The sequence below is a fragment of the Macaca nemestrina genome, chromosome 4 (assembly GCF_043159975.1).
Source record: "Macaca nemestrina isolate mMacNem1 chromosome 4, mMacNem.hap1, whole genome shotgun sequence".
In the NCBI taxonomy this organism is placed as follows: domain Eukaryota; kingdom Metazoa; phylum Chordata; class Mammalia; order Primates; family Cercopithecidae; genus Macaca; species Macaca nemestrina.
The window spans coordinates 189,746,265-189,773,328 of record NC_092128.1 but is presented as its reverse complement, the minus strand read 5'-3'; the positions used below and the strand labels follow the sequence as shown (position 1 = coordinate 189,773,328).

At 44.0% G+C, this 27,064-nt stretch overlaps 1 protein-coding gene and 1 long non-coding RNA gene across 11 annotated transcripts in view; one reads left to right on the top strand and one right to left on the bottom strand.

Annotated features, from left to right (window-relative positions):
- Positions 1-27,064, bottom strand: part of LOC139363033 (disco-interacting protein 2 homolog C-like) — a 114,889-nt gene that overhangs the window by 47,277 nt on the left and 40,548 nt on the right. For 5 of the 10 annotated variants that reach the window (XM_071095911.1, XM_071095913.1, XM_071095912.1 and 2 more), the window contains exon 1: positions 14,221-15,856. In XM_071095911.1, coding sequence (XP_070952012.1) covers positions 14,221-14,242 — 22 coding nt within the window. In that variant the 5' untranslated portion in view covers positions 14,243-15,856. Of the gene's footprint in view, positions 1-3; positions 9,656-14,220; positions 18,651-27,064 lie in introns of those variants that run through there. The other 5 variants (XM_071095919.1, XM_071095918.1, XM_071095917.1 and 2 more) reach the window with 3 other exon arrangements.
- Positions 10,920-14,249, top strand: LOC139363034 (uncharacterized). The gene is made up of 3 exons (XR_011622921.1): positions 10,920-11,426; positions 11,688-11,856; positions 14,137-14,249. It is a non-coding gene; the product is annotated as an uncharacterized lncRNA (long non-coding RNA).

The following is a 27,064-nucleotide window of genomic DNA, read 5'->3' as shown; positions in this document are numbered from 1 at the left end:
GTAAGAAGAAAGGCAATTTGCTATATGTTGCAGCAAAAACAGGCACTACAATCTCAGTCCCTGCAACACAGATTTACTTCACGCAAGTCTGAACAGTTGTTTAATGACTTTTTGCCGCAGACACTCTTGAGAATTTAAACCACTTTTCAGATAATGAACCATTTATTTTAGCATAATGAATTTTGCTTCCAAAGCACCTTATACAAACATGCTATAAGATGTTTGATACTGTCATCTCAAAGATGCACTGACACATTTCCTCTACACAGCAGTTTGGGAAGAAACCAAGTGTTTTCTTGTGTCAGTCAGAAAGTGAGAGGGCAAGGGGAGGCGGAGGGCCTGTGCAGCTCTCAGGAGTCTCAGTGTGACTATGTTTAGCCCCGGTTAGTCCTGAGATGCTCTTCTGGGCTCTGATTTATTTCTACGTTGGTGTGTGTGTTAGATACCCTTGCAGGTGATTTTTGCATCTGTGTGTTAGTTACCCATAGAGCTGATTTATTTCTACATCGGTGTGTTAGATACCCATGCAGGTGATTTCTGCGTCTGTGTGTTAGTTACCCATACAACTGATTTCTTTCTATGTCAGTGTGTTAGATACCCATGCAGCTGATTTATTTCTACATCGGTGTGTTCGATACCCATGCAGCTCTCTAAGGATCAAGACGCTGATGATGGTAACAGGAGGGAAAGCAGAATGTGCCTCACATAGAGCGGCCCCTCCACCTCCCCGTTTTCCTCTGGGGCACACAACAAACCCTCATGTTACATTTTGCACTCAAATCTATTCACCTTTACACTATTCGTTTCTTATACATTGTCATTATTGATTTTTCTATCTGTACAAATTGGATATCTTGGATTATGAGAAAATACATCCCTTTTTTCACTATAATTCGCGAGAACATTTTTCATTTAATAACTTTTCATGCAGCACCAAGGTTTTTGGGAATAAATTGCTGCTGTATTTGTTAAACTTCAACGTAAGAATGACACTCAGAATCCTACCTACAAGTGAGTGATGGGAGGCGCTGGCTCAGGTGAGCAGCTCCAGATCATTGGGTGAGAGAAGGAGTCACAGCAAATAATCTTAAGACACTGGTTTGCTTCTTAAAAGACAGTAAGGGCAAACAATATTCACACTTATTACCACTGTCACATGACTTACGCTGTTTGGGAATTTTTTAAAAAGTTTACTTGTTAGACAAGCAATAATATTAGGAGCCTGAAAATTCTCTATCATCTTGCTTTTTTTTCTTTTGAGACAGAGTCTTGCTCTGTTGCCCAGGGTGGGGTGCAGTGGTGTGATCTCTGCTCACAGTAACCTGTCACTCCCCGGCTCAAGTGATTCTCTTGCCTCAGCCTCCCAAGTAGCTGAGATTATAGGCAAGTGCCACCATGCCTGGCTCATTCTTGTATTTTTAGCAGAAACGGGGTTTCACCATATTGGCCAGGCTGGTCTCGATCTCCTGACCTCGTGACCTCATGATCTGCCTGCCTTGGCCTCCCAAAGTGCTGGGATTACAGGCATGAGCCACTGCGCCTGGCCGACCCTGCCTTTTAAGAAAACTTACACAATTTATATAAAAGTAAAAGTAAAACTGACACAGCCTTGAGACTTTTGAGAAAGGTACACAACCAGGTGTCCATTTGGAGCACAACCATCTCCCCAGAACGTCTTCTCAAAACCCTTTCCAATCTTTCATTCCTCACTCCCACCTACCTTTTCCAAGAAACCTGCAGAATAATGTGATATAGACACTCGACAGAATAGCAGCAAACCAAGCAAGCAGCATATGAAATGGATGATACAGCATGACCAGTGGTGACTAGAATTACACACCATGGGGACAGGAAGTCAGGTTGATTTAACATTCAAAACTGAATTAATGTCATACGCGGTAAAGAATTACGGAGTAGAACCGCGTGTTAACCTTAGGAGACATAGAAAAGTACTGACAAATTCAAGAGAACGAAACTCAACAAACCATGAATAGAAGGCAATTTCCTCAACCTGTTAAAGTACATTCATGAAAAGCCACAGCTAACATTGTATTTAATGGTAAACAATAGAATGCGTTTTCCCTAAGATGGAGAACAAGACAAAGATGTCCCCTCTTGCCACTTTTATTCAACATTATCTGGCAGGTTCTAGCTGGTGAAATAAATTAACAAGTTTAGTAATAAAGACATCCAGATTAGAAAGGAATAAAAGTGTCTTTATTCATAGATGACCTGACTTTGGCATGTAGAAAATGGCAAGAAGTACACCAAAAATTACTAAAACAAAGTTTGATGGGATCATAGGACACAAGATAAAGATATACATATACTAGCGATAAAAAACCTGAAAATAAAATTAAGAAAATCGTTCCATTCACAATAGCATCAAAAGCAGAAGACATTCAGCTGAACTTCTAACAAAAAGGTGCAAAATGTGTACAATGACAACTATAAAACATTACGGAGAGACATTAAAGATCCAAATAAATGGAAACTAAATAAATGGAGGCAGATTCATGATCGTGAATTCGAAAACGCAGCATTATCAAGACAATTCTTCCAAAACTGTTCCATTAATTCAAGGCACTGCCTAATAAAATCCCAGAAGGCTGTGTGTGAAATGGAAAGCTTATTCTCAATTTTATCTGGAAATACAAAGGACCTACAATAGCCAAAATAAATTTGAAAAAGGGAAACAATGTTGGAAGACTTCACTATCTGATTTCAAAACTTTACATAAAGTCATAGTTATTAAGGCAGTGGTATTAGCACAAAAATAGATGTATACATCAAAGGAACAGAATTAAACTCAGAAATAAAGCCTTATATTTATGATTAATTTATTTTTGACAAAGGTCTCAAGACAATTCAGTAAAAGAAAGGTAGTTTGTTTTTTCAACAAATGTTGCAGTGGCAACTGGGTACCCACAGACCAAAAAGAAAAACCGTGGGGGAAAGAATCCCCCAAACCAAACGAAAACAAAAATCCGACTTAGATCTTTACTGCACACACAAAAATTAACTCCAAATGGATCACAGACCTAAATGAAAGAACAGTAAGACCATGACACTTCTAAAACTCCCAAAGACACAACCCATGAAAATTAGTGAAATGGACTTCATTAAAATAGAAAACTAGTAAGTTTTAAAAGATGATTATCTCCCTATAACTAATGTAACAAATTACCTTGATCTTAGTGGCTTATAACAAGACAAATCTATTATCCTATTGATGAAGAAGTCAGAAGTGTAAAATCTAAGTGTCAGCAGAACTACGTTCCTTCTGGAGGCTTCAAAGGAGAATCCATTTCTTTACCTTTCCCAACTTTTAGAGGCCACCTGTGTCCCTGACTCATGGCCCCTCTTCATCTTTAAAGTGCATCAATCCAGTCTCCAGTTCTTTTCTCTTTTAAGGACCTTCTTGATTACAGTGGGTCTACCTACTTAAACCAGGATAATGGTCCCATCTCAAGATCTTAAATTAATCAGCTGCAAAATGCCTTTTAACCACTTCAGACAACAGGTTCATAAGTTCTGGGGAATAGGACCTGGGTATCTTGGGGGAAAGGCTTTGTTCCGTCTGCTACATAGTAGTTTGTTCTTTCACTGAGAAACGTTACATCTGTAAAACTCTTATATTCAGATTGCATAAGGCACCTGTAACCCATAAGATGACAACCAACCCATTTACAACATGAGCAAAAAATCTGAACATTTTACCAATATATACAAATGGCTATGAATAGGAATTAGCACATTAAAAGCTAATAAGCACATTAAAAATGCTTAGCATCATTCATTGTTGCAAAGTAAATACACAATGATATACCATTCCACATCAATTAGAATGACAAAAATAAAAATAACAGTAACTATTGGTGGTGATGATGTGGAGAAACTGGGATGAGCATATGCTGCTGGTGGAAATGTGAAATGGTGCAGTTATTTTGTAAATAATTTGGCAGTTTTTAAAAAGCTAAACCTAAACTTACAATAAGACTCAATCATGCTACTTGGCATCCACTTAAGATAAAAGAAATTATATGCATACACAAAGATATGTACATTAATGTCAATGGCAGCTGAATATGGAAACAATGAATAACCAACTGGTAAATGAATAAACAGAATGTGTCATATCTATCAAATAGAATATAAATAAATAATAAGAAATAAACTACTGGTGCATGGTACAGCAAGGACTTCAAAACAGGTAAAGGAGGCGTAGAGAAGTGTGTACATTGTATGATTTTATATCATAAAATTATAAGATCATAAAAAAACCAAAAACCATAAAATCAGAGTAAAATATTCTATGATTTTATATTCTAGAAAATTTAGAGTGCACTGTTATGATTTCTAGGGTTCTTTTCCGTAGAGCTAACCTTTCATCTGATATCCTTTGCAATCAGCCAAGTACATTCTTTAGCACGTTTATAGTGTAGTTCTGCTGATAACACATTCTCTCAGCTTTCATATTTGGGAATGTGTTGTTTCACCCCTGTTTATAAAGGAGATTTTCCCTGGATATGAGTTGACAGGCCTTTCTCCTGCTTTTAGTGCTTTAAAAAAATGTCTTTCCATGGTCTTCTGGTCTCCACTGTATCTTCACAGAAGTCACGCGTTTTTGAAATGCTTCTCTGGTATGTAACGTGTCTTTTCCTTCTGAGTCCTTTCAGGATCTCCTCTTAATCTTGGGATTTCAGTACTTTGGCTATCATGAACTCGGATGTGCTTCTTGTTATACTTGTTCTGCTTGGAGTTCACTGAACTTCTCGGGGCCGGACACAGGTGTTTGACATCAATCTGAGAAAATTTTGACTCCTGTTTTCAAAGGTTCTTGCTCTTCTCTCTCTTTTCCTTCTTGTATTACAAGTATATTGACGTATCACAGGAGCTTGAGGTTCTGTTGGCTTTTCTTTCCATTTTGTTTCTCTGGGCTTCACTTTGGTTAATTCCTTTTCATCTCCCTTCGAGCCCACAGACTTCATCTTCCTTCTCCAACCTGTTAAGCCCATCAGCGCCATTTCATCTCAGTGTCATATTTTCCAGCTTCATAGTGATGTCTCATGTATACCCTATATATGCACAGCGTCTCCTATCATGGACATTGCCTACCAGACTGGTACATTTGTCACAACTGATACTTCTACAGTGAAACATCATTACCACTCCAACTCCATCATTCACATCAGGGTTCATTCTTGGTGTTGTACAATATATGGCTCTGGACAAATGCATAACATGTATCCACTATTACAGTATCATACAGAGATCACGTGATACTAAAAACTCTCCTGCTCTGCCTATTCATCCCTGCCTCCCCCTGGCAACAACTGATCTTCTTACAGTCTCCATAGTCTTGCCTTTTCCAGGATGTTGTAAAGCTGGAATCATACAACAACCTTTTCAGATTGCTTCTTTCACTTAGCAATATGCCCTTTAAGTTTCCTCCGTGTCTTTTTATGGATAGCTCATTTATTTTCAGCCTCAAATAATATCCCATTGTCTGGATGTACCACAGCTCACTTATACATTCACCTACTGAGGGGCATTTTGGTTGCTTCCAAGTTTTGACAACTATGAATAAGGCTGCTCTAAATATCTACTTGCAGGCTTTTGTGTGTAGACATAAGTTTTCAACTGCTTTGAGCAAATGCCAAGGAGTGTAATTGCTTTATCATATGGTAAGAGTATAGTTAGTTTTGTAAGAAACCACCAATCTGTCTTCCTAAAGGCTGTTCTATTTTTATTAAGACCCGCCATGAATGAGAGAGAATTCCCACAGCTCCACATCTTCACAGGCTTTGGTGTTGATAGTGTTCTGGATTCTGGTGTAGTGATATCTTACTGTTGCTTTCATCTGCATTTCTCTATGACACGTGATGTGAAGCATCATCTCATACGTCGATTTGCCATCTCTATATCTTCTTAGATGAGGCATCTGTTAGTCTTTGACCCATTAATGTGATGAATTACGTTAATTGGCTTTTCAATGTTAAACCGGCTTTGGATACGTGAAATTCCATGTGGTTTTAGTGCACAATTTTTGCTAGATTTGCTAATATTTTATTGAAGATTACTGCATCTATGTTCATGAGAGATGTTCTGTAGTTTTCTTGTAATATTTTGTTATAAAATGGTATTTGATATTAAAATGATGCTGGCTCTATAGAATGAGTTAAGAAGTATTCCTCAGCTTCTATGTTCTGAAAGAGATTGTAGATAATTGGTATAATTTCTTCTTAGATATTTGGTAGAATTCACCAGTGAACCCATCTGGGCCTGGCACTTCCTGTTTTGAAAGGTTATTAACCACTGATTCAATTTAACAGATACAGGCCCATACAGATCGTTTCTTCCTGTTCAAATTTTGGCAAATTCTGTCTTTAAAGAAATTGGTTCATTTCATCCACGTTATCAAATTTGTGGCCATAGAGTTATTCATAATTTTTATTATCCTTTTAATGTCCATGGGATCTGTAGTTATGTCCCTTATTTCATTTCTGATATTGGTAATTTATCTGCTGTATTTCTTTTTCTTGTTAGAGGCTTACAGATTTTCTCTCAAAGAACCAGCTTTTGGTTTCATTGATTTTTCTCTACTGATATTCTGTTTTCAATGTATTGATTTCTGCTCTTTCATTATTTGTCTCCTGCTTAGAATTTAATTGGATGTTCTTTTTCTAGTTTTCGAAGGTGGAAGCTGATTGATTTTAGATCTTATTTTTAACGTATGCATTTAAATCTATAAATTTCCCTATAAACATTACTGTCACTGCAGCTCACAAATTTTAACAAGTTTTCATTTTCATTTACTTCAAAAATTCAAAGAAATCTTCAGGTTTCTTCCTTGAACAATGTATTATGTATAAGTGTACTGTTTAATATCCTAATATATTTTCCAGTCGTCCATTATTGATTTCTACTTTACTGTGGTTGAGAACATACTTGTTTGATTCCTATTCTTTTAAATGTGTTAAGGTGTGTTTAATGGACCACAACATGGTATGTCTTGGTGAATGTTGTGTATTCTGCTGCTGTTGGAGGAAATAGTCTATAAACTTCAGTTATATACAGTTGACTGAGGATGCCGATTTCAATTTTGTCCTTACTGCTTTTCTGGCTACTGAATTGGTCCATTTCTGATAAAGGCGTGTTAACGTCTCCAACTATAATAGTGGGTTAATTATTTCTCCTTGAAGTTTATCAGTTTTTACTTTGGAATTCTGATACTTTGTTAGCAAAAGTACATTTAAGGATTGTTACATCTTCTTGGAGTATTGACCTCTTTATTACGTAATAGTCATCTCTGGTAACTTTCCTTGATGTAAAGTCGACTCTGTCTAAAATTAATATCACCACTTCCATTTTTCAAAATGAGTGTTGGCCGGGCACAGTGGCTCATGCCTGTAATCCCAGCACTTTAGAAGGGCAAGGCAGAATGATCACCTGAGGTCAGGAGTTCAAGACCAGCCTGGCCAACACGGTGAAATCCCATCTGTACAAAAATAGAAAAAATAAATAAATTACCCAGGCATGACGACAAATGCCTGTAATCCCAGCTACTCGGGAGGCTGAGGGAGAATCACTTGAACCTGGAAGGCAGAGGTTGCAGTGAGATATCGGGCCATTGCACACCAAAAAATTAGTGTTAACATTTATATCTTTTGCCATCCCTTTACTGTTGATCTATATGTATGTCTTTATATCTAAAGTGGATTTCTTATAGATAATATATAGTTCGGTGCATTTGGACTGACATTGAAAGTAATAATATACAGTTGAATTAACATCTACCATATTTGTTACTATTTTCTATTTGTTGCCCTTGTTCTTTGTTTTTGTCTTTCACTTTTTTTTCCTTGTGGTCTTTATTGAGCATATTCTATGATTTATTTTCTTTCCTTTCTTAGCATATCAGTTACTTTTTTTTTTTTTTTTAAGTGGCTGCCTTGGAATTTGCAATATAAATTTACAAGTAACCCAAGTCCACTTTCAAATGACACTACACTGGTTTCTTGATAATGCAAGCACACTATAATAACAAAATAACCCTAATTCCTAATTGCTCTCTCCCATCCCTTGGGTATCACTGCTCTCATTCATTTCACTTATATTTAAGTGTGTGTATATGACATATACATAAGCATATAATACAGTATATTTACTGTCGCTATTATGAATGAACTGTTAAGTTAGATCTGTTAAGAAAAATGAAAGATTTTCTTCTACCTTCACTATTTCTTCTTTAATGCTTTTTCTTTTTCTATTTATTTTTTTAAACAGACAAGGTCTTTCTCTGTTGCCCAGGCTGGAGTGGAGCAGCATCATTATAGCTCACCGCAGCCTTGAACGGGATCCTGGGCTCAAGAAGTGACCCGTCTCAGCCTCTCAAAGTAGCTGGCACTATAGGTGTTGGCCACCACGTTTGGCTTTTTTTTAATGAGACAGAGTCTCACAACGTTGCCCAGGCTGGTCTCAACTAAGCGGCCTCCAGCTCTACTCCCATCTTTGCCTCCCAGAGTGTTAGGATGACAGCTGTGAGCCCTGTAAACAGACTGTGCTCTTCCTTTCTTTGTGCACAGCTGAGTTACTGACCTCTACTATTTTCTCTAGAGAACTTTGAACATTTTTTGCAAGGCAGGTCTACCGGCAACAAATTTTTCAATTTTTGTCGGAGAAGGTCTTTTCTTTTTCTTCACTTTTGAAAGATAATTTCACAGAGTATAGACTTCTAGGTTAATGGAATTTTTTTCCTCTCAATAGTTTAAATACTTCACTCCACTTCTTGCTTTCATGGTTTTTGAGGGGAAGTTGAAAATAATTCTTATCTTTGATCCTCCATAGGGAAGGAGATTACTCTGGTTTCTTTGCTTTTTAATCTTTGATTCACCATAGTTTCAATATTTTATGCCCAAATAGAGTTTATTTTTGTTTTGTTTTTGTCGTCATCGTTTTTACATTTATCCTTCTTGGTGTTTCTTGAGCTTCCTGGATCTATGGTTTGGTGTCTGGCATTAATCTGAGGAAATTCAGCTATTACTGTTACAAATATTTCTTCTGTTCCTCTTTCTTCCCCCTTGTATTACCGTTATGCATATTTTATGCCTCTGTGGAAGTCCCATAGTGCTTGGATACTCTGTTCTTTTTTGCTTTTCAGCTCTGGAGGTTGGAGTTGGGTATTTCCCTTTCTCCCAGGTCAGAAGGCTCTGATAAAATCCCACCAGGTTAGTCTCCACTTAACTAGCTTCTCAGGAAGGTGGACCTAGTGAAGAGTGCACTTGCATATTGAAAAATGATTCCTATTCTCTTTCCCCTGTAGTAAGTATGAGGGGATTTTTCTCTGATGTTTACTTCGAGAACCTGATTGAGCTTCTGATGATACAACTCACAAAAGCATGAGACCCATATGCACAGGCCTCCTGGAGGTTTTAACTCTCAGACGTGGCCACAGCTCACTGCAGCAATTTGTCAATTCCAGTTCAGGGTTTCCAATCCCAGCGTGGGTTCCTTGGAGCATTGTGCTCCAGTGTATGGTGATTCATCTGCTTTACCTGTCCAGCCAATCTGGGGACAGTGGCTTGCCGGTGACCTCACGTCTCTTGCAGGTTTAAGAAGAGCTGCTGATTTTTCAGTTTGCTCAGCTTTTTACCTGTGAGGAGGGAGTGACAATTCTCAAGATTATCGTGTACAGAACCTGAAATTCCCCAACTCCATTATAGTGAAAAGTGTCTTCCCTTCCTCTGGCTCAAGAATTAAAATATTTTCATTCTCTGACACGTTGTACTCTGATTCCCTAAATATTTATAATTATAGATTTAAAAACTCAGTTTTCTGCTGTATCAGACATGTAGACTGGCACTTTCCAACAGAATTATGAGAGTCCTGTTATAGAACTTGAAACCTTCCTTGTAGCCTCATAACCTTCCTTGTAGCCTCATATAAATATATAAACAGGTATAATTAATTTTACTGGTATATTTTTAACTCAAAATGCTCATACTATACTTGCAATAAGAAATACAAATAGGCCGGATGCGGTGGCTCAAGTCTGTAATCCCAGCACTTTGGGAGGCCGAGGCGGGTGGATCACGAGATCGGGAGATCGAGATCATCCTGGCTAACACGGTGAAACCCCGTGCCTACTAAAAATACAAAAAATTAGCCAGGCGTGGCAGCGGGCAGCAACTTGGGAGGCTGAGGCAGGAGAATGGCATGAACCCGGGAGGCGGAGATTGCAGTGAGCCGAGATCACGCCACTGCACTCTAGCCTGGGCAACAGAGCTAGACTCCGTCCCAAATTAAAAAAAAAAACAAATACAATATTTTCTATTTTTTATATTAACTGGCATGTCTTTCACGCAGCAAATCCAGTTCAGACCAGGCACACGTCATGTGCTCAGCCGCCGCATGTGGTGAGTGACAGAGACCATCCTGCATGTGTGTGCACTTTTTACTGCCTTTTTCTTGACCACAGATTCTACCCCCCGTTTCTCTGTGTATGCGGTGATTATTTGCTGAATATTACACATTGTGGGTAACTTGTTGAGCACACTCAGGATCCCTAACCTCCCTCTGAAGCTTTCCAGCTCTTGTTTTAGCAGTTAGCACAGGCACGGCTGGGTCATCGTGACATGGGCAGGCTTGGTTGGATTCGCTGTTGGTGTGAATCTGTGGAGAGCTCCCATCCTGCACCCACTTGGGTCTCCCCCTCCTGGACGTGGTAAGATGGCCATGCTCCGCCCACACCTGAGCTCTCTCTGATCTCCCCCTCCCGGACATGGTAGGACGGCCATGCTCCGCCACACCTGAGCTCTCTCTGATCTCCCCCTCCCGGACATGGTAGGATGGCCATGCTCCGCCACACCTGAGCTCTCTCTGATCTCCCCCTCCCGGACATGGTAGGATGGCCATGCTCCGCCACACCTGAGCTCTCTCCGAGCTCCGCCTTCTGGATGTGGTAGGATGGCCATACTCCGCCCACACCTGAACTCTCGGCACCACGGTCTGCAGGTGTTCTCCAGAGGGCAAGTGTACTGTGGGTGCATCTCATTCATTCTCCTGCCCTCGCCCTCAGGTTCTGGCTGGTACAGCTGTGGTCACAGACTAAAAACAGCCACCTCATTCGTTTTGTGCAGTTTTACAGTTGTTTAGGGCAGATGGGTGATTTGGGTCCCTGTTCTCTCATCATGGCTAGAAGTAGTTTTGGCAAATTATTCTTTTATCTTTACATTCGGAAACTAAAGGAAAGTTTCACCCATAGAATACTAGCGTTGCGACAATCCTAATGAGAGTTTCTCCAGAAACTAGGATCCAGGTCAGCAGCCAGTCATTTCATAGAAGATAAACTTCAAGAACATTCTCTGAAGGGCAATGAAACTGAGTAAGATCTAACCACTGTTACCAACAACCAAGAAAAATAGGTAAGAAAATGCAGCTAAGATTTGGATCAAGTAAGTACGGTAATAAACATGCAAACTATCGCTAAGCACAAATAGGCTGGGAGTAAAAAATTTTTATGATATTGACATTTACGATTTTACAAAACTGCCCCATATGATATATCAAGAGGACTCCTGATGAAAATTTACAAGGGATGCTTTATGGCTGATATAAAACTGTTGGTCAAATCCAAATATTTCACAAAAATAACATTTCAAATAATATTATTTTATATTTTGCAGACATCTGTACAAGGAGGTTATTCATCACACATGACCCAGTAACATTTGTCAGCGGTTGGATTCAATACGAGAAATAAGCAAATAACCGTAACCGCACTGTTTCTTCCATTTCAAAGTCTTTTCTCTTATACAAAGTGGTCAAGAAAAATGCCCGTTGCCTTACATACTGGTTAGTGCCAAAAATTTGGTTTAAAATATTTCAACCCTTGAAATATTTTACGTCCATGTTGTTAGTTACACAAAGAACACATACAAATACAATTATTTTGCCATAAGTTTTGGCAAATTATAACCATTAACTAAACAAACAGGAGTAAGCATGTTATTTTTGAGATAGGGTCTTGCTCTGTTGCCCAGGCTGGAGTGCAGTGGCACGATCATGGCTCACTGCACCCTGATCCTCCCACTCCAGCCTCCCGAGCAGCTGGGACCACAGGCACACACCACCATTCCTGGCTGATTTCTGTATGTTTTGCAGGGATGGGCTTTGGAATGTTGCCCAGGCTAGTCTCAAATGCTGGGAACTCAAGCAATCTGCCTGCCTTGGCTTCCCAAACTGCTGAGGTTAGAGGCATGAGCCACCATGCCTGGCCTAATCATTTTTAAAGAGTCTGCATTTATTATCGTTATTTTTTTCTAATTGAGATGGGGGTCTTGCTCTGTTGCCCCGGCTGGAGTGCAGTGGTGCCATCTCAGCTGACAGCAACCTCTGCCTCCCGGGCTCAAGTGATTCTCCCACCTCAGCCTCCCAAGTAGCTGGGACTACAGGTGCACACCACCAGGCTCAGCTAATTTTTTGTACTTTTGGTGAAGACAAGATGTACAAAAGGCATTTCTGTACATTTTGCCATGTTGTCCAGGCTGACCTTGAACCCTTGGGCTCAAGCCATACACCTGCCCTGGGTTCCCAAATTACTGGAGTTATAGGCATGAGCTATCGTGCCCAGTCCTTCATTATGTGCTGTGGCTTAATATTAAAATAAGGAAAGGGAGGAGCCCAAGGGAGCACGTTGGCAGAAAGGGCTCCCTTGTCAACAACTTGCTAGCACGGCATTCACTCCCTTGCCTGGCTGGCACTGCGTTCTTTAGATGAAGAACACGTTATGTGTCAATGAGAAACAGAAACAACATAGGAACACCCTGTCTCTACAAACACTTAAAAATTAGCTGGGTGTGGTGGCGAGCACCTGTGGTCCCAGCTGCTTGAGGTTGAAGTGGGAGGACCGCGTGAGCCCAGGTGGTCACAGCTGCAGTGAGCCAAGAGCTGCCATCATGATGCTGAATTCCAACCTTGGTGACAGAGCAAGACCTTGTCTCAAAACAAAAAGCAACGAAAACCCAAAATGATGCACTCTAAGTTCTGTCCTTTAAATTCCAGTACCTTCATTTGTAAAGGTATGTAAAGGTGAAACTCAGGAGCTGCCTGTAGTAATGTGGACGTACGCTTGACCTCAGCTCTGATCTGAAGCACGTCCTTCTGTCTCACTGCTTGCCAAGACTAAGCTAAATTTCAGAAGTAAAAATACTCCCGAAAATGTTGTACATTTTCAACTATTCGTATTGTACCTTAAGTTTCTTTGGTATTGGAGCAAAAATACTGGGTCATTTAAAGTGATATGTAGCTTCAACGTGGGATGTAAGGTGATTCAGGTCCTTTGAGAAGACAAGCTTGCAACAACGGCATGAATAATGTTGGAATCAAAATCACAGAAACTAAACACCAAATAGCATAGGTTCAATCCATGTCTCTAACAAGTATCTGGATAACTAAACTTTCTGCTTTACTTGGGTGTGAAGATCATGAAATGTAGTTTATAATTATTTGGGCAGAGAAAATAGAGAATTGGGGTAGTTATGTAAAATTCAAGATTAAAGAAAAGCAGTATTATATAGCAGAAATATAAATTGGCTATTACCTTCAGTAATTTAGATCAGGGGTTGGCAGGTCCCTGCACCAAATCTGGTCCGTTGTTCTTGTAAATAAAGTTTTATTGGTACACAGTCATACGCACTTGCTGTCACCCATGGCTGAGGGCAGAGTTGAGTGGTTGTAAGAGACCTTATGGCCTGCAGGAACTAAAATACTAGCTGGCACCTTGCAGGCAAAGTTTATGACCTGATTCGGGTAGCTGCCTAAACTGTCCAATTCGCTTGTTCTAAAACAATCCAACAATGTAGCACACTTATCTGAAGATTTGAGAATATGCATGCAACAGCCTAATCAGAAGAAAAGTCCAATTCCACCCATAGGGTTACAAACTCTTCCCTTTTCCCTACAAGGAATTAAGTGAATAAAACTGTGTGAGATTTTACTGGTATGTATCATATGTATCAATCTTGATGAAAAGTTAAAAATGTGTATTTATACAGATACATAGTGTTACTTTTCATGCACTGTTTTCGGACTTCTGGTTCACAAAATCTGCACTTCTGCACCATGATTTTGAAGGCAAAAACCCAACTTCTGGGCTAGCGGTCAATTCTGAGGCGCCCAGCATGTTCAGGAGGCAGCGTCGGGGAGCGTGTCCCTTACCTGGAGGGGTGTAGGCGTCCATGGAGGTCTACACGACCAGGGACCTGCGTTGGGAAGGCATAGGCACCGCCATCTTCTGCTCTTTGTGTCTGGCCAGAGCCGCCTGGACAGCTTCCGTGTGGACGTCTGAAATGGAGAGAGCTCAGTCACTCAGTGCTCAGCTTAGGTCCCAGAGGCCAAGCTGCACCCTCCTCTCTGTCCCCGCAGCACGGTTCATCCACCTTCTGAAACTCACCAACAGATGGGTGGGTGAGGAAAGAAAATCAGTGTTTACAGTTCCATAAAGACATTAAAATTTATTCACAGACTTTTAATTATTCATTTTATTACTGTAGAATCCATATCCGCAAGCAAACACTGGGTGTAAACTGCACTGAGATTTTTCTTTTTAGGGTGAATGCACCTTGATCTTTCTTTGGAGATTCTTTGTAGGTCACACGTTTGAGCCTCCAAATCCTTTCACTGTACCGCTGAGAGGCGTGTGCACGCCTCGCACCCCAACTCACACAGCCACGGTCGCAGCTCAGCTCAACACCGGCCATGGGCCAGGACTGTGTTGGCTATGGATATGGTTTGGCTGTGTCCCCACCCAAATCTCAACTTGAATTCTACATCCCAGAATCCCCATGTGTCGTGGGAGGGACTTAGGGAGAGGTAACTGAATCACTGGGTCCCATCTTTCCTGTGCTATTCTCGTGATAGTGAATAAGTCTCATGAGATCTGATGGCTTATCGGGGTTTCCGCTTTTGCTTCTACCTCGTTTTCTCTTGCTGCTGACATGTAAGAAGTGCCTTTCGCCTCCCACCATGATTCTGAGGCCTCCCCAGCCATGCGGAACCGCAACGCCAACTAAATCTTTTTCTTCCCAGTTTCGGGTATGTCTTTATCAGCAGCATGGAAATGGACTAAAACAACCATTAAGACATTTTGTGGCTATTAACCCATTACATTAATTCCACACATTCACTGAATGCCTTCTCTGTAAGTCCCTACGGGTTGGGGTCGCAGTGGTGATAAGGCAGACAGTCTCATGGCATCTCACGCAGGCCACTTCTTAAGGGATGAGACAAGTGATAGATGGGCTAGAGAATTAAAGCAGAGACAGATGCAGCAGCAACTCCAAACTGTGAAGCCAGGGAAGAACCCTCTTAACACAGAATCAGAACAACAGGAATGAAACATACCGGCTGTCAAGACGAGAATCTTCGAGACACAGGCAAAAATCCGCTCAAAGGCCCTAAACTGTCAGTGAGAACGGTGTTAGCAGAATAAAACCACCACCACCAAAAATGGCCAGCGTGAGTGAAGACGAGTTGGGGCAGTTTTCTCTGAAGCTGCGAGAATGATCCCACTGAAAGAGAATCAGACGTGGCTTTCTGGCTTAAAACCCCCAAGCTGCCACCTGAGACAGGACCCAGACCCTCAGCATCACGCCCACAAGCAGCTCATCGCACTGCTTGGTCTTGTCAGCCTTTGTGCACACTTCTCTCCCTAACTAGATAAAGAGCCTGGTCATCTGGCCACTATTTCTAATTCCCAGGTCAAAAACCATTATGTGACTGACTTGGCTCATGGCCGAAAACTGAAGGGATCAATGAGGTGACAGTCCACTCACTTGCACAAATCGCTTTTTGTTTTGCATATTCTCCGTTTTAAACTTTTTGGATGTAATTTCAAAGACACAGAAAATCTGCAAGACCAGCGTAGCGAATTCCCACATAACTTACCAGGCTCAACTTAGGCCCAACTGCTCCTATCTTACATCACTGCTTTCCCCCCTTCCCCATGAATTTTCTAAGTCAAATGAAAATAAATATCAGATACTATATCCTTCCATACCTAAATGTTTCAATGTATTTCCCAAACACAAGGATATGCTCTCACATTCACTTTCCTCAAGATCCGGAAATTTAACTGTCATATACAAAGTTCACTTTCAAATGCTGTCAACTGTCTCCATAATTTTCTTACTTTGTCTTTTTCTACGATCCAATCCAGGATGATGAATTGATTTGTCATGTGATTTTTACCCGTCCAGCATCCAAGTTTCTCAGGTTTTGTGTTTCCTGAAATTGGAAATGTTAAAGAATACAGGTCAGTTATTTCACAGCTTGTCCTTTATTTTGGTATCTTCCGGACTAGACTCAGGAGTATGCATTTTAGCAGGGACACCGCAGAAGTGTGTCTTACGTGACAATGTTAACATCGGCAACTCAGTGAAGGTGGTGCTTAAGTGCCTCCAAAGCAAAGATGCTACTTCTCGCGTTGAAATTAAGATTTGGGAGGAGACACCCTGACACTATGTGCATATTCTGTTTTCCATGAATTCTCCACTACTAGTTTTAGCATCCACTGATTTCCTGTCATTCCTTCTAAATCATTAGATCTTCCATATTCACTGAAAAATAATTTTATCTTTCAGCATTCATTTACATATGTCCATATATACTCACGGAGTCTGGCTTCGTGGGTTATGATTCATAGTTACAATGGTTTGTTCTGTTGCTCAACCGGTCCCAGATTTGACACCGGATTCCCCAGCCCTTAGACCAGGGCTCCTTCTAGTGAAGAACGGAGTTTGGAAGCTAAGAGTGGGCACCGGGTGCTGCTGGGCATTGCCGGCAAGAAGAACACACACACGCATGTACACGCATGTGCACCCACACCCATCCACAGGCACTTCTATCCCTGTCTACATCTGTCGGGAGCCACCAGCTGATACTTGTACCTCCTGCTGCAACCTAATCCCACGTGATCCATTCCAGGCTTTGGCCTTTTCTTATTTCTACCTCTTATCAAGAAAGAAACCTGGCACCTGCAGCACTCAATATATTCACTGATTTATTAAGCTTATTTGCTTAAGTCTGGAGATACAGAAATGCTTTCAGAATTGCTATCTAATACCACGGTGAAAAATCTATCGAGTTCAGTGCTAATTTGTAATTATTTTTTCATTGTTTTTTTGGAAGGTAGGGAGTACAAAGTATACACAGTGAAATGTTCAGATCTTGAGTACACTTGGCGCATTTCGATAAATGGAAATCTATTACCCTAATCAAATCTTTTGCATCAAAGTTCCCACAAGTCCCCTCCCAGTCAATCCCAGCCCTCAAGAGACAGCCACTGTTCATTCTCGAGGAGTGTTCTTGGCGCTCTTCCGTCACCCGAGACTCGCATAGATTCTCCATTGTCACATGGACTCCACGGCGTGGTGTTCACTCTCTGCTCAGTTCAAGGCTCCTGGAACTCATCCCCGTTGTCTGTTTTGGTTTCAGCATTTTGTACGTTTTTCCTGCTGGGAACTAGGACAATGTATGAATATATCAGAATTTGCTCATGTTTCTCCAGATGAGAGAGATTTATGTTGTTTCCAGTTCTTGGCTATGACAATTTACTCTGGAGATAATGTGCATTCTTTTACAAGGACACACATTTTCTGCTCTCCTTGGTGAACGTCTACAGCATACCTGCTGGGCCATATGGTAAGTGTACACATTTTAAAGAAACTGCCACATTTGCTGATGTGGCTGTGCCATTTTAAGTCTCCATCAGTCTGAGATCCAGTCTGTCATATCTTCACCAGCACCTGCTACTGTCCTCCCTTCTCCACTCTTGTGAAGGGGAACCTCGTGGGTTTAAGTTGTACTTACCCAATGACTCCCTGGTGAGCACCTCTCATGGGCCACTGGGCATCTGTATACATCTGTTGCGAAGAGTCCATCTTGCATGCTTGCAAAATTCACACCATTTCTGGTTGTTTGTACATTTCCTAAAATGTTCTAAATAAGGCCCTGTGTCTTCTGTACATCAAGCATCTCCCCCTGCTTCCAAGTCTTTATGCCTTTTAGTTCTCCTAACTAACTTCACGGACGAGGGCCCCAGTGTGCACCATGCGAACCTGAAGCACGGAGAATGGCCATGCTCCCGACACCCCTGACTGTGGGCAGAGCTCCCCGGCTGCCACCACCGAGGAGGGGGGTCAGCTCTTGTTTTTCAGGAGTGGCCTTTATCAAATGGAGAAAGTTCCCTTCTGTTCCTGATGTGATAGGAAATTCGTATAAGGACTATTAAATTTCAACAGATGTTTTCCAGTGTCTACTGGGAGGATAAAATGGGGTTTCTGCTTTATTTTTTGTTAATGTGGTGAATTACATTGATTTTTGAATGATGAGCCAAATGTGCAATGCAAAACTACAGATCATGAGAACAAACTCTAAGTGTTCATGGTATTCTTATCCCTTTTACATATTTCTGGGTTTGATTTAGTAAGAATTTGTTCAAAGCTTTGGCATCTGTATGTCAACAAGAGTGAAAGGCGTGAGATTTTGCCTCGCATGCAAACTAACAAAGGGGGCCAGCACCACCCCAATGCACTGAAAGAGCCAGGACATTTCCCGGCCAGAAACAAAGGGCTTGTCACACACAGTGGGGCAGCAGGACCCACTCACCCCTGTCGATATTCAGGATCCCACAGTGGGGCAGCAGGACCCACTCGCCCCGGTCAATACTCAGCAACGTCCTGTATCCCTGTACAACGACAAGATGTTATTTAGGCAAAACAAAATTAACGATCATGTAAAGAACTGCTTACATTTTTCTCTTCTGAGAAAATTTGTTTTTAGCAACCATGGCTCTCAAGGCACTCACTTGCACATTATACATAATACTGCTTGTGGCCAAAGTCATGGTACCTTCCTATTCTTATTTACCAAGAGTTCTGAAAGGTGAGTATTTTAAAGAGAAAAGAGGTATGTGGCTTACCCCAGGCTAAGGAGTGAGTTAGCTGGACAATTCTTGTGAAATATGTGCTTTTTCTAATTAGAAAATCTGAGAACAAGGTATCAGTGTGAGTCTGTTATCTCCATGAAGGAGTGAAATGGATGCTGGGAAATTGAAGGAGCTTCAGAACGGGAATCTCACAACCTCAAATGGGGAGACCAGCAATTGGGAAAGCAGTCACTCTGATTCATGGAGTTTTCGGAGATTCACGTCCACTCCGTCCTGCATTTGAGCGACTTTTCTTCTTGTGATGTGGACCCGATAGAAGAGAGGTCCCACGTAGACATTCGGCATTTGTGAGGGTCTGGCACCGTGACTCACTTCTACAGATTTAACATGTTTGTGTATAAATTACAATGGCTCAACTCTATAAAAACTGATAGCAGTTATGGATCAATTCCCTCGTTTCTCACTTGGGCCACACTTCCTGTTTCTGCAAGAACATATCGCTTGGCTAGAAGGCACGATGTTGACATTGAAAGGAAAAAGGACCTTGTATAAAAATGATGTAGAGAATTCTTCTCAAAGGCCACTGGGACACACACTGTGTTGGTGACCAGCTGTCTACCGGCGCGGCAGCGAGAGAGACAGAGCTGCACGCGTGAGCAGTCACAGCTCCCGTGACCCACACCAAGACCCCCAGGGTGATGAAAGGCCAACCAGCAGCCTTGGAACGTACACTTCCTTCCCAAAATAGCTTCCCGAGAAACAACAAACAGTGATAATTGCAGGCATTTCTATGACTGGGAAGCAAGAAACCCTCCCAGTCCTGTTCCTTCTACACCACATCCAGAACAGGCGTACAGCCGGTGTAGAAAGCTCCCAAGGCCTGAACAGATCATTCGATTCTAATTCAGACTGACCTAATCTCTGCAGTGCAGTCCTACAAACAGACTTTCCAAAAGTTACCAAACCACTACCTCAAACCTCATGCTTTCTCTGCTTCGAAAGAGGACATGCGGCTCGGTTTATACAGCCACCAGAACACACACAGGGTATTATCTTATTGCCCTTCAGTGCCAAGAAGAATCCTGTGGTCTCTCACAGTAAAAACAAAACCACATCCACCACAACCCAGCTTTTCAAGTTGCAGGGAGTTTTACAGCCTCTTTCTATGTCGTCTTCCTTTTTGCCCCAAACTGGATATTCTTTTTACTTTCTCCTTATTTCCTGAATATAATTTGATCAATATAATCAAAGTGCTTGTGTTAGAAGCAACTTTACTTAAAAAGAATTCAAAGAACTACATCAAAATATTAAGAGTAGCCATTTCAGGGTGACAAGAGAACAATATATTGTTTTTGTTCATTATTTCCAACATTTGCGAAGTTTTTTGCCTTGAGTGTAGTCACTTTTGCAATCAGAGGTTACAGTGCTTGATGGAATGAGGCCATGAAGCGCACACACCACCGAGTTTCTAACACAGAGCAATCTGTGAGGAAGGATGGAGACACAGGAAAGGTTCATTTTAAAGCAATGCAAGTGTTTTTTTCATAAAGGCAAAAGACATTTTTTAAAGTGTTTGCATCATACACAAGTCTGCTAAATTTGGTCAAAAAACAGAGAAAACAGTAACAGAAGAACACTTTAGCCCACAAGGAGACCAGCACACCCAGCTCGAGACCACTCCAGATGAGGCGTGGAGAGTGGTTTCCTCACAGCTGACCCACAGGATCGGGTAACACAAGCAGAAGGGAAACATGGGGACCACAGAGACATCAGACTGTGGACTTCATAGCAAGAGACAGCAACACAAACTAGCGGAGTAATTAAAAACTATGGTAAAAAGAGGTCCACATTCTATTTTAACCTGAAATCAGTGGCACGGGGACCACCACACCACCCTGCAGTTGCCTCCTCCCTCCCCCACACACAGCAGCCTCCTGGGACAACATCCTACTTCCAACTTGCAGTTGCCTCCCGTCCCACCCCCCCACAGTGGCCCCCTACAACATCATCCTACTTCCACCCTGCAGCTGCCTCCCATCCCCAACACACAGCAGCCTCCTGGGACAACCTCCTACTTGCCGGCCACAGCCTGGAGCCCCCAAAGCATGGAGGGGCTTAGCGAGCCACACAACATTCCCCCTTCACACCTGGGAAGTCAGCCCCTCACTGAAGTGGGTCCTGCGCCCACCAGCTGTGCACGATCAGAGGTGTGAGGTTATGGACCTGGTCACCCACTGTGCAGAGAGGCGTGAGGTCATGGACCTAGTCGCCCGTTGTGCACGATCAGAGGTGTGCAAGGTTCCAGACCTGGTCACCTGCTATGCACAATCAGAGGTGTGAGGTGATGGACCCGGTCACCCGCTGGGTATGAATAGAGGTGTGGGTGGTTAGTGACCTGGTCACCAGCTCTGCACAATCAGAGCCATGCCAAGTTACAGACCTGGTCACCAGCTGCACCCAATCAGAAGCTTTTGAGGTTAGGGACCTGGTCACCTGCTGTGCACAGAAGTGTGAGGTTATGGACCTCGTCACCCGCTGTGCATGATCAGAGGTGGGCCAGGTTAGGGACCATGTGCGTGGTGATGGACCTGATCAGCAGCCAAGACACCTGACGTTTCCAGTGTCATCCCGGCTTCTTTCAAAACTGGAAAAGTCTTCAGATATTTCCCAAAAGCTTGTCCATCTTTGAAAACGATATGCGTGTGCACAGGTGATACCGATGACTGAAGATTGAAGATTGAAGGTTAGAGCATTCCAGCCCCATGCCCATGTCCCATCCCATCTGCGAAAACTTGAGCACAAACATCGCCCTCTCTGAAGCTCCCTGAACCCTGTGGCAGGCCTGAGACTCAGGTCCAGTGTCCTGTCAGTTACACTGAACAAAATGTAATTCAACACTGGCCATGGGTCCTGTGCTTTAAAAACCACATATAAATCTCCCAAAGAACTACAATCTATGAAAGCTTTCATGGCTAGTATTTTAGGAAGACTGATCAGTCTTGACCTAAATCAAAGCCGACACTGCCCAAATTCACTCTGACCCGAGCTTCGTGCACAGGCAGCCATCGCCTGGCCGTCAGGGTGACCAGCAGCCTGGGCACAGACAGGACCAGCGCCGGTCCCTCCCTGCACCTTAAGGGGGCTTCTGAGCTGCTGTCCATGATCAGTGATGGTGACGCCCAGAGCAGCTTTCCGGGAAAGCAGTAAACCTTTCAGGTCCTCACCTCACGAGGATGGCCATGTATAAATCAACCGCCTTTGTTACTGCCCTGCCATTCTCAAAGAGGGGATGGGTTAAACTTCTTTATCCACATGCCCAACACAAGGCACACCTGCTCCAGCACGAGGCTCATCTACTTAATCCCGGGAAACTCACACAACCCACAATCAGAGGCCGCGCACAATCCGAGACTGAGCACAATCAGAGACCACACACAATCAGAGGCTGCACAGAGACCACACACAGAGACCCACACAATCAGAGGCCACAAAGAGGCCAGAGGCCACAATCAGAGACTATACACAATCACAGGATGTGCACAATCAGAGGCCATGCACAGTCTCTGCAACCTCATCAGAAACTGTTTCTGACCATTCACCTGAGGCCACCAAGTTTAAATGAGAGGCCCAGGTTTTAAAAGACAGCAGGAGTTCTCTGAAGGCAAACTCCGTGCATTCCACCACCAGCACCATTTGTGCCTGTCACGGTCAGGAAGAACCACAACCACGTCTCGGTGCCCTTGCAGTGCAGGGCGCTGCGTTTCTCCCCCTTTCCAAACCCGCGGCGGCTCCTGGCGACCCAGCGCCTCTGCTCAGCCACACGCCCCCAAGGCCTTCCTCCCTCACCCCACAGGGGAGCTCCCGCAGCCGGGCTATCTGGCTCATCACTCCGATTCAGTCACTTACACCCTCATTCCAGGCTGAAAATCTCTTCTGAAAATATCCAAATCTTACCCACGTCAGGCTCCATCTTTTCCCCAGAGCTCCTCATCCCCTCCAGAGCAGCAGCCCTGGTGCCCGTGCAGCCGGGGCCTGTGGGCAGATCCGTGGGCTCAGAATGCCCAGCCCCTCAGCCCCTCTGTGTGTCCCCTTACTCCCTGCTCCCTGGCGTTAATGCCCTCCGTCTTCGATTTCCTGATAGGCAAAATGGGGTTAATTCTAAGAGTGCTAACCGAACTGGATCACTTAACACCATGTCGGGCCCAGAATACCCCTTGATCAATGACAGGTATTGCTGCGCTGTTACCATTGCGCTGGGTCCAGGTTTCCTGTGAGCCCTTTAGGCTCTTTGCCGTAAAGGCCACTCAATGGTCCTGTCCAAGCCTGTCTGTGGCAGATGGACAGGTGAGTGGCCGATGCACACGTGTGATGCTGAATGGGATCGTGCAAAGCTGGCCCCGCGTATTGTGGTCAACGTAAGAAAAAAGTCGCCCATGCTTGCTTGCTGCTGCCCTGCGGTGTCCAGAAGGAGCCGCTTAAAGGCAACTGCGCCGCACCTACCTTCTTGGAAGGAGACGGCAAGACCAGATTGGCTGGAGCTGGGAAGTTGTGCCCTACAGATCAGGGCTGCGTAACCCAGGGAAGGCATCACTCGAAACACGTGCTGGAGGGCAGCCAATCCGACCCGACCGTCCACCTCCAGGGTCAGCCATGGGGCTCCACTTGATGTGTCATCCTGATCACCCCTCACAGAGCAAATGAGCCTTGGACTTCAGCCTGTCCTAGGTACAACACCGACTCCCACCTCCCACGTCCTGAACCAGCCTGTTCCGGGGATTGCTGTGGAGGTAGAGGAGCAGGCCCAAGACATCTAGTGGCATTTCCTGGCAAGGACACTCACCATGCTCGACCATAAAACTCGGGTCAACTGGTTATCGGAGGGACTGTAATTTACTTGTGGCACGCATGGATACTGATTGACCCAGGGAGGGGCACGGAGGAGGCTGAAGGAAAACCCATGGTGACTGCGCCAGGCATTCCCGCACACACCGACATCTTCAGACTAGGGCGGCGTCCTAGTCTTACAATCAAACCGAAAGCCCAGAGAAACTAGGGACCTTGTCCAAGACCAGCAACAGGTATGTGGGCAGCTGGGATTCAACTAAGTCCTTTCCTGGATCCATCCACGCTGCTCCCTGCCCCCACTCCCACCACCCCGCCATGGCCCCCGATAGACACAGCAGGTCTGAACATCAGGCACCCCGCACGCAGAGTACGGAGCAGAACCGGCTTCCGCAGTGGGATCTCACACACATCCCACACCCCTTCTTGCCGAATGCCTCGGGACTCTGTGCGGTCAAGTCTGCAGATGTGGCCTCACTCTGCGCTAGGAGATCTGGGTGGCCGGCAGCGTTTTGCAGAGTGCTCCTCCAGACGGGGCTCGTCGGCTGATCCATGAGACACAGGACACCTGAGAGAAGGGCCGACAAACCCCACAAAGTCGCTCCCAACATGGAGAGGAGAGGACCACAGCGGGGCTCTCGCAGTCCACGCTTTGGACAGGTCTTGCTGCAAACTGTGGTGCTCGTCAGGCGCGAGGAAGTTTCCCAGGGCAGGAGCTCTAAGTGACACAGCAAAAGCGACACAGGCGATGCAGCAGGATGTACTTCAGCTCAGGGCTCAGGAACCACGGGGTGCAGCGTGGCCTACAGCAAACCAGACACATCAGAAGCCAATGTCCCACCTTTTACATTCAGTGACATTGAACGGAGGGAGTTATCTGTAGCAATCATCTTCCTGGGGGACCCGTACAGCACGCATGACCACCGACACTGACCACGAGTCCTTCCTAGGTCCTGGGGGCTACCCCACTTTACACGCACGGTTCCATGCACAAATCTACGCGTGGCAGTTGTTAGCCCCAGCTTAGAGATGAGGAAAACGCTGCTGGAAAAGCTAAGTGAGAAAATCAGACTTCAGCACACCTGCCATCTCCAAGACCACTACTGCTCTATGTGCTAGGGTCTCAAGGGTTGGGTGTGTGGCATTTTAAGTGACTAATTGTAGGTGATTTTCTTCTCTCCGACACCTGTTTAGCCTGAACGTGCACGTACATGCTCTGCTGCAGGTGCACTGACCTATGTAGACCAGCAATGCTCTTTCCTGCCTCGGGTTCTCGTTACTGCCTTCCGGAAAATCTCACCTGCTTTACAGCCAAGCCAGGTAGGCCTGGTCAGCCGCACAGTGAAACTCCTGCAGTGTCAGAGCTAAGTGCTGGCTGAGACTTTAACAGCGAAGACAGTGGAGTAATGGGGATAAACTGAGCAAAACTGTATTGTAACGCAGATGAACGTCTAGAAGCAAAAGAAACTGACACCCCTGAGAGCAGGCGACTGTCTCTTACTATGATGTTAATAGCAGCTTGCTGTTTCCAGTGTCTCCGTGTGCCAGGGTTTCCAGTCAGCGTTTGTGTTTATCTGCTCTTGGGCTACCCGATCAAACCTCTGCAGAGATCAGGGATATCTAAATTGACCCAGTATCTGCAGGCTGGCTGCTCAGAGGCTGTGGTGTGGAACGGCCAGGACATCGCTTAGTCATACGGGGCACAAGCACGTCCCTTGCCACTCCTGTCTTTCTGTTTCATCAAACCCTCTTTTCTCCTGAATATTGACCATAGCAAAGTCATTAGCCTTCGAGATGCATTTGAAACATCAACTTGCTTTGTTCAAGAGGTTTAAGACACACGTAAGTCTTTCTTGCCATGCTCAACACACACAGCCGGCCATTTCTGAAGTCAGTGTTTCTGGAACAAAAGCCTTGGCCTGCCCCAGTGAACATTCACACTGAGCACACTGTCGCAAGGCTGCTTGGCCAACCAGCAGGGGGCAGGAGAGAGCTGCAGGGGCCACGTGGGGTCCCTGCAAAGGCGCCTCACTCCCTCAGTCAAGCGCGGTGCCTCCTGCCAATCCAGCGGCTTCCTCCAAGGGGAAGAGGCCTCTTCAGCTGCTACTGCACTGATTTCAGACGGCTCAGCCAATGGGGCAACAGATTCAACAGAGTTCTATGTTGTTTAAGGAAAACTTCTGTTACCAGGCAACCTTAGTACCATATTCAACGTAAAATAACCAACAACATTGTTTTCAAAACAACATGCTACTAGTGCCTTATCCTTCAATGCTGCTTAAACACGGAAAAGTATGAGGAAAAAAGAGCATGGCACTTACTTCTTAAAAAATAACACCTCTTCCAGGTTATTTTTACCCCTATCATAAAGACTTAGAACTATGGATTCCCTACAGGAATGTGGAGTGGGGTTGGATCCCCACACTGACCCAGACTCACCCCAGGTCAGTCATCCCCCCACCACGGGGTTCACACCTCTCCAGGCCCTGTCACCTCATCAAGGAAAGGTGGCGTCTCTGAGCTCTCTTCGCAGGAAGCACCCGAACGGGAGCTAGAGACACAGACACACCCACAACTACTTTGAAATCCTAAACATATTTAAGGACTTCATTATTAGCTTTTTAAAACTGTAAGAACAAAGTGACCCTGGTTTTAACCTCTCTGCCACAATAACACCGTGTACATCTGTCTTTTGCTATTTGTTCCTTCTCCAGCAGCTGCTGCCTGGCTGGCCGACCGCAGAAGAACAGCCTCTGGTACTCCCGGGAAGCCCTCGGTAAAAGCGTGAACACCACGATCACGTCTCAGGACGCCGCACATGTTAGGGTCGCCCACAGACCGCCATTCCCAGTGCCTAGAAGGCACTGAACGGGCCTCCTGCTCTTTGTAAATGTCAACTTTCCTAAGCTAAGTTGTGTTGAAAATTTTTAACTGCAGTCCACACGTACTTCTTTGTGTCTTGTTTTTATCCTAGAGGAATACTTTTATGGAAAATTAAGCTTGCAAGGTTGAAGGATTTTCTGAAAGTCGACTCCTAATCCTGGAAGAAAAAAAAAAATGGGCCAAATGTGGTGCTCACGCCTGTAATCCCAGCAGTTTCGGAGGTTGAGGCCAGGAGATTGCTTGAGCCCAGGAGCTCGAGACCAGCCTGGAAAACATGGCAAAACCCTGTCTCCACTAAAAATACCAATAATAATAATAATAAAGCTGGGCATGGTGACGTGTGTCTAGTCACAGCAACTCAGGAAGCTGAGGTGGGACGATCACCTGAGC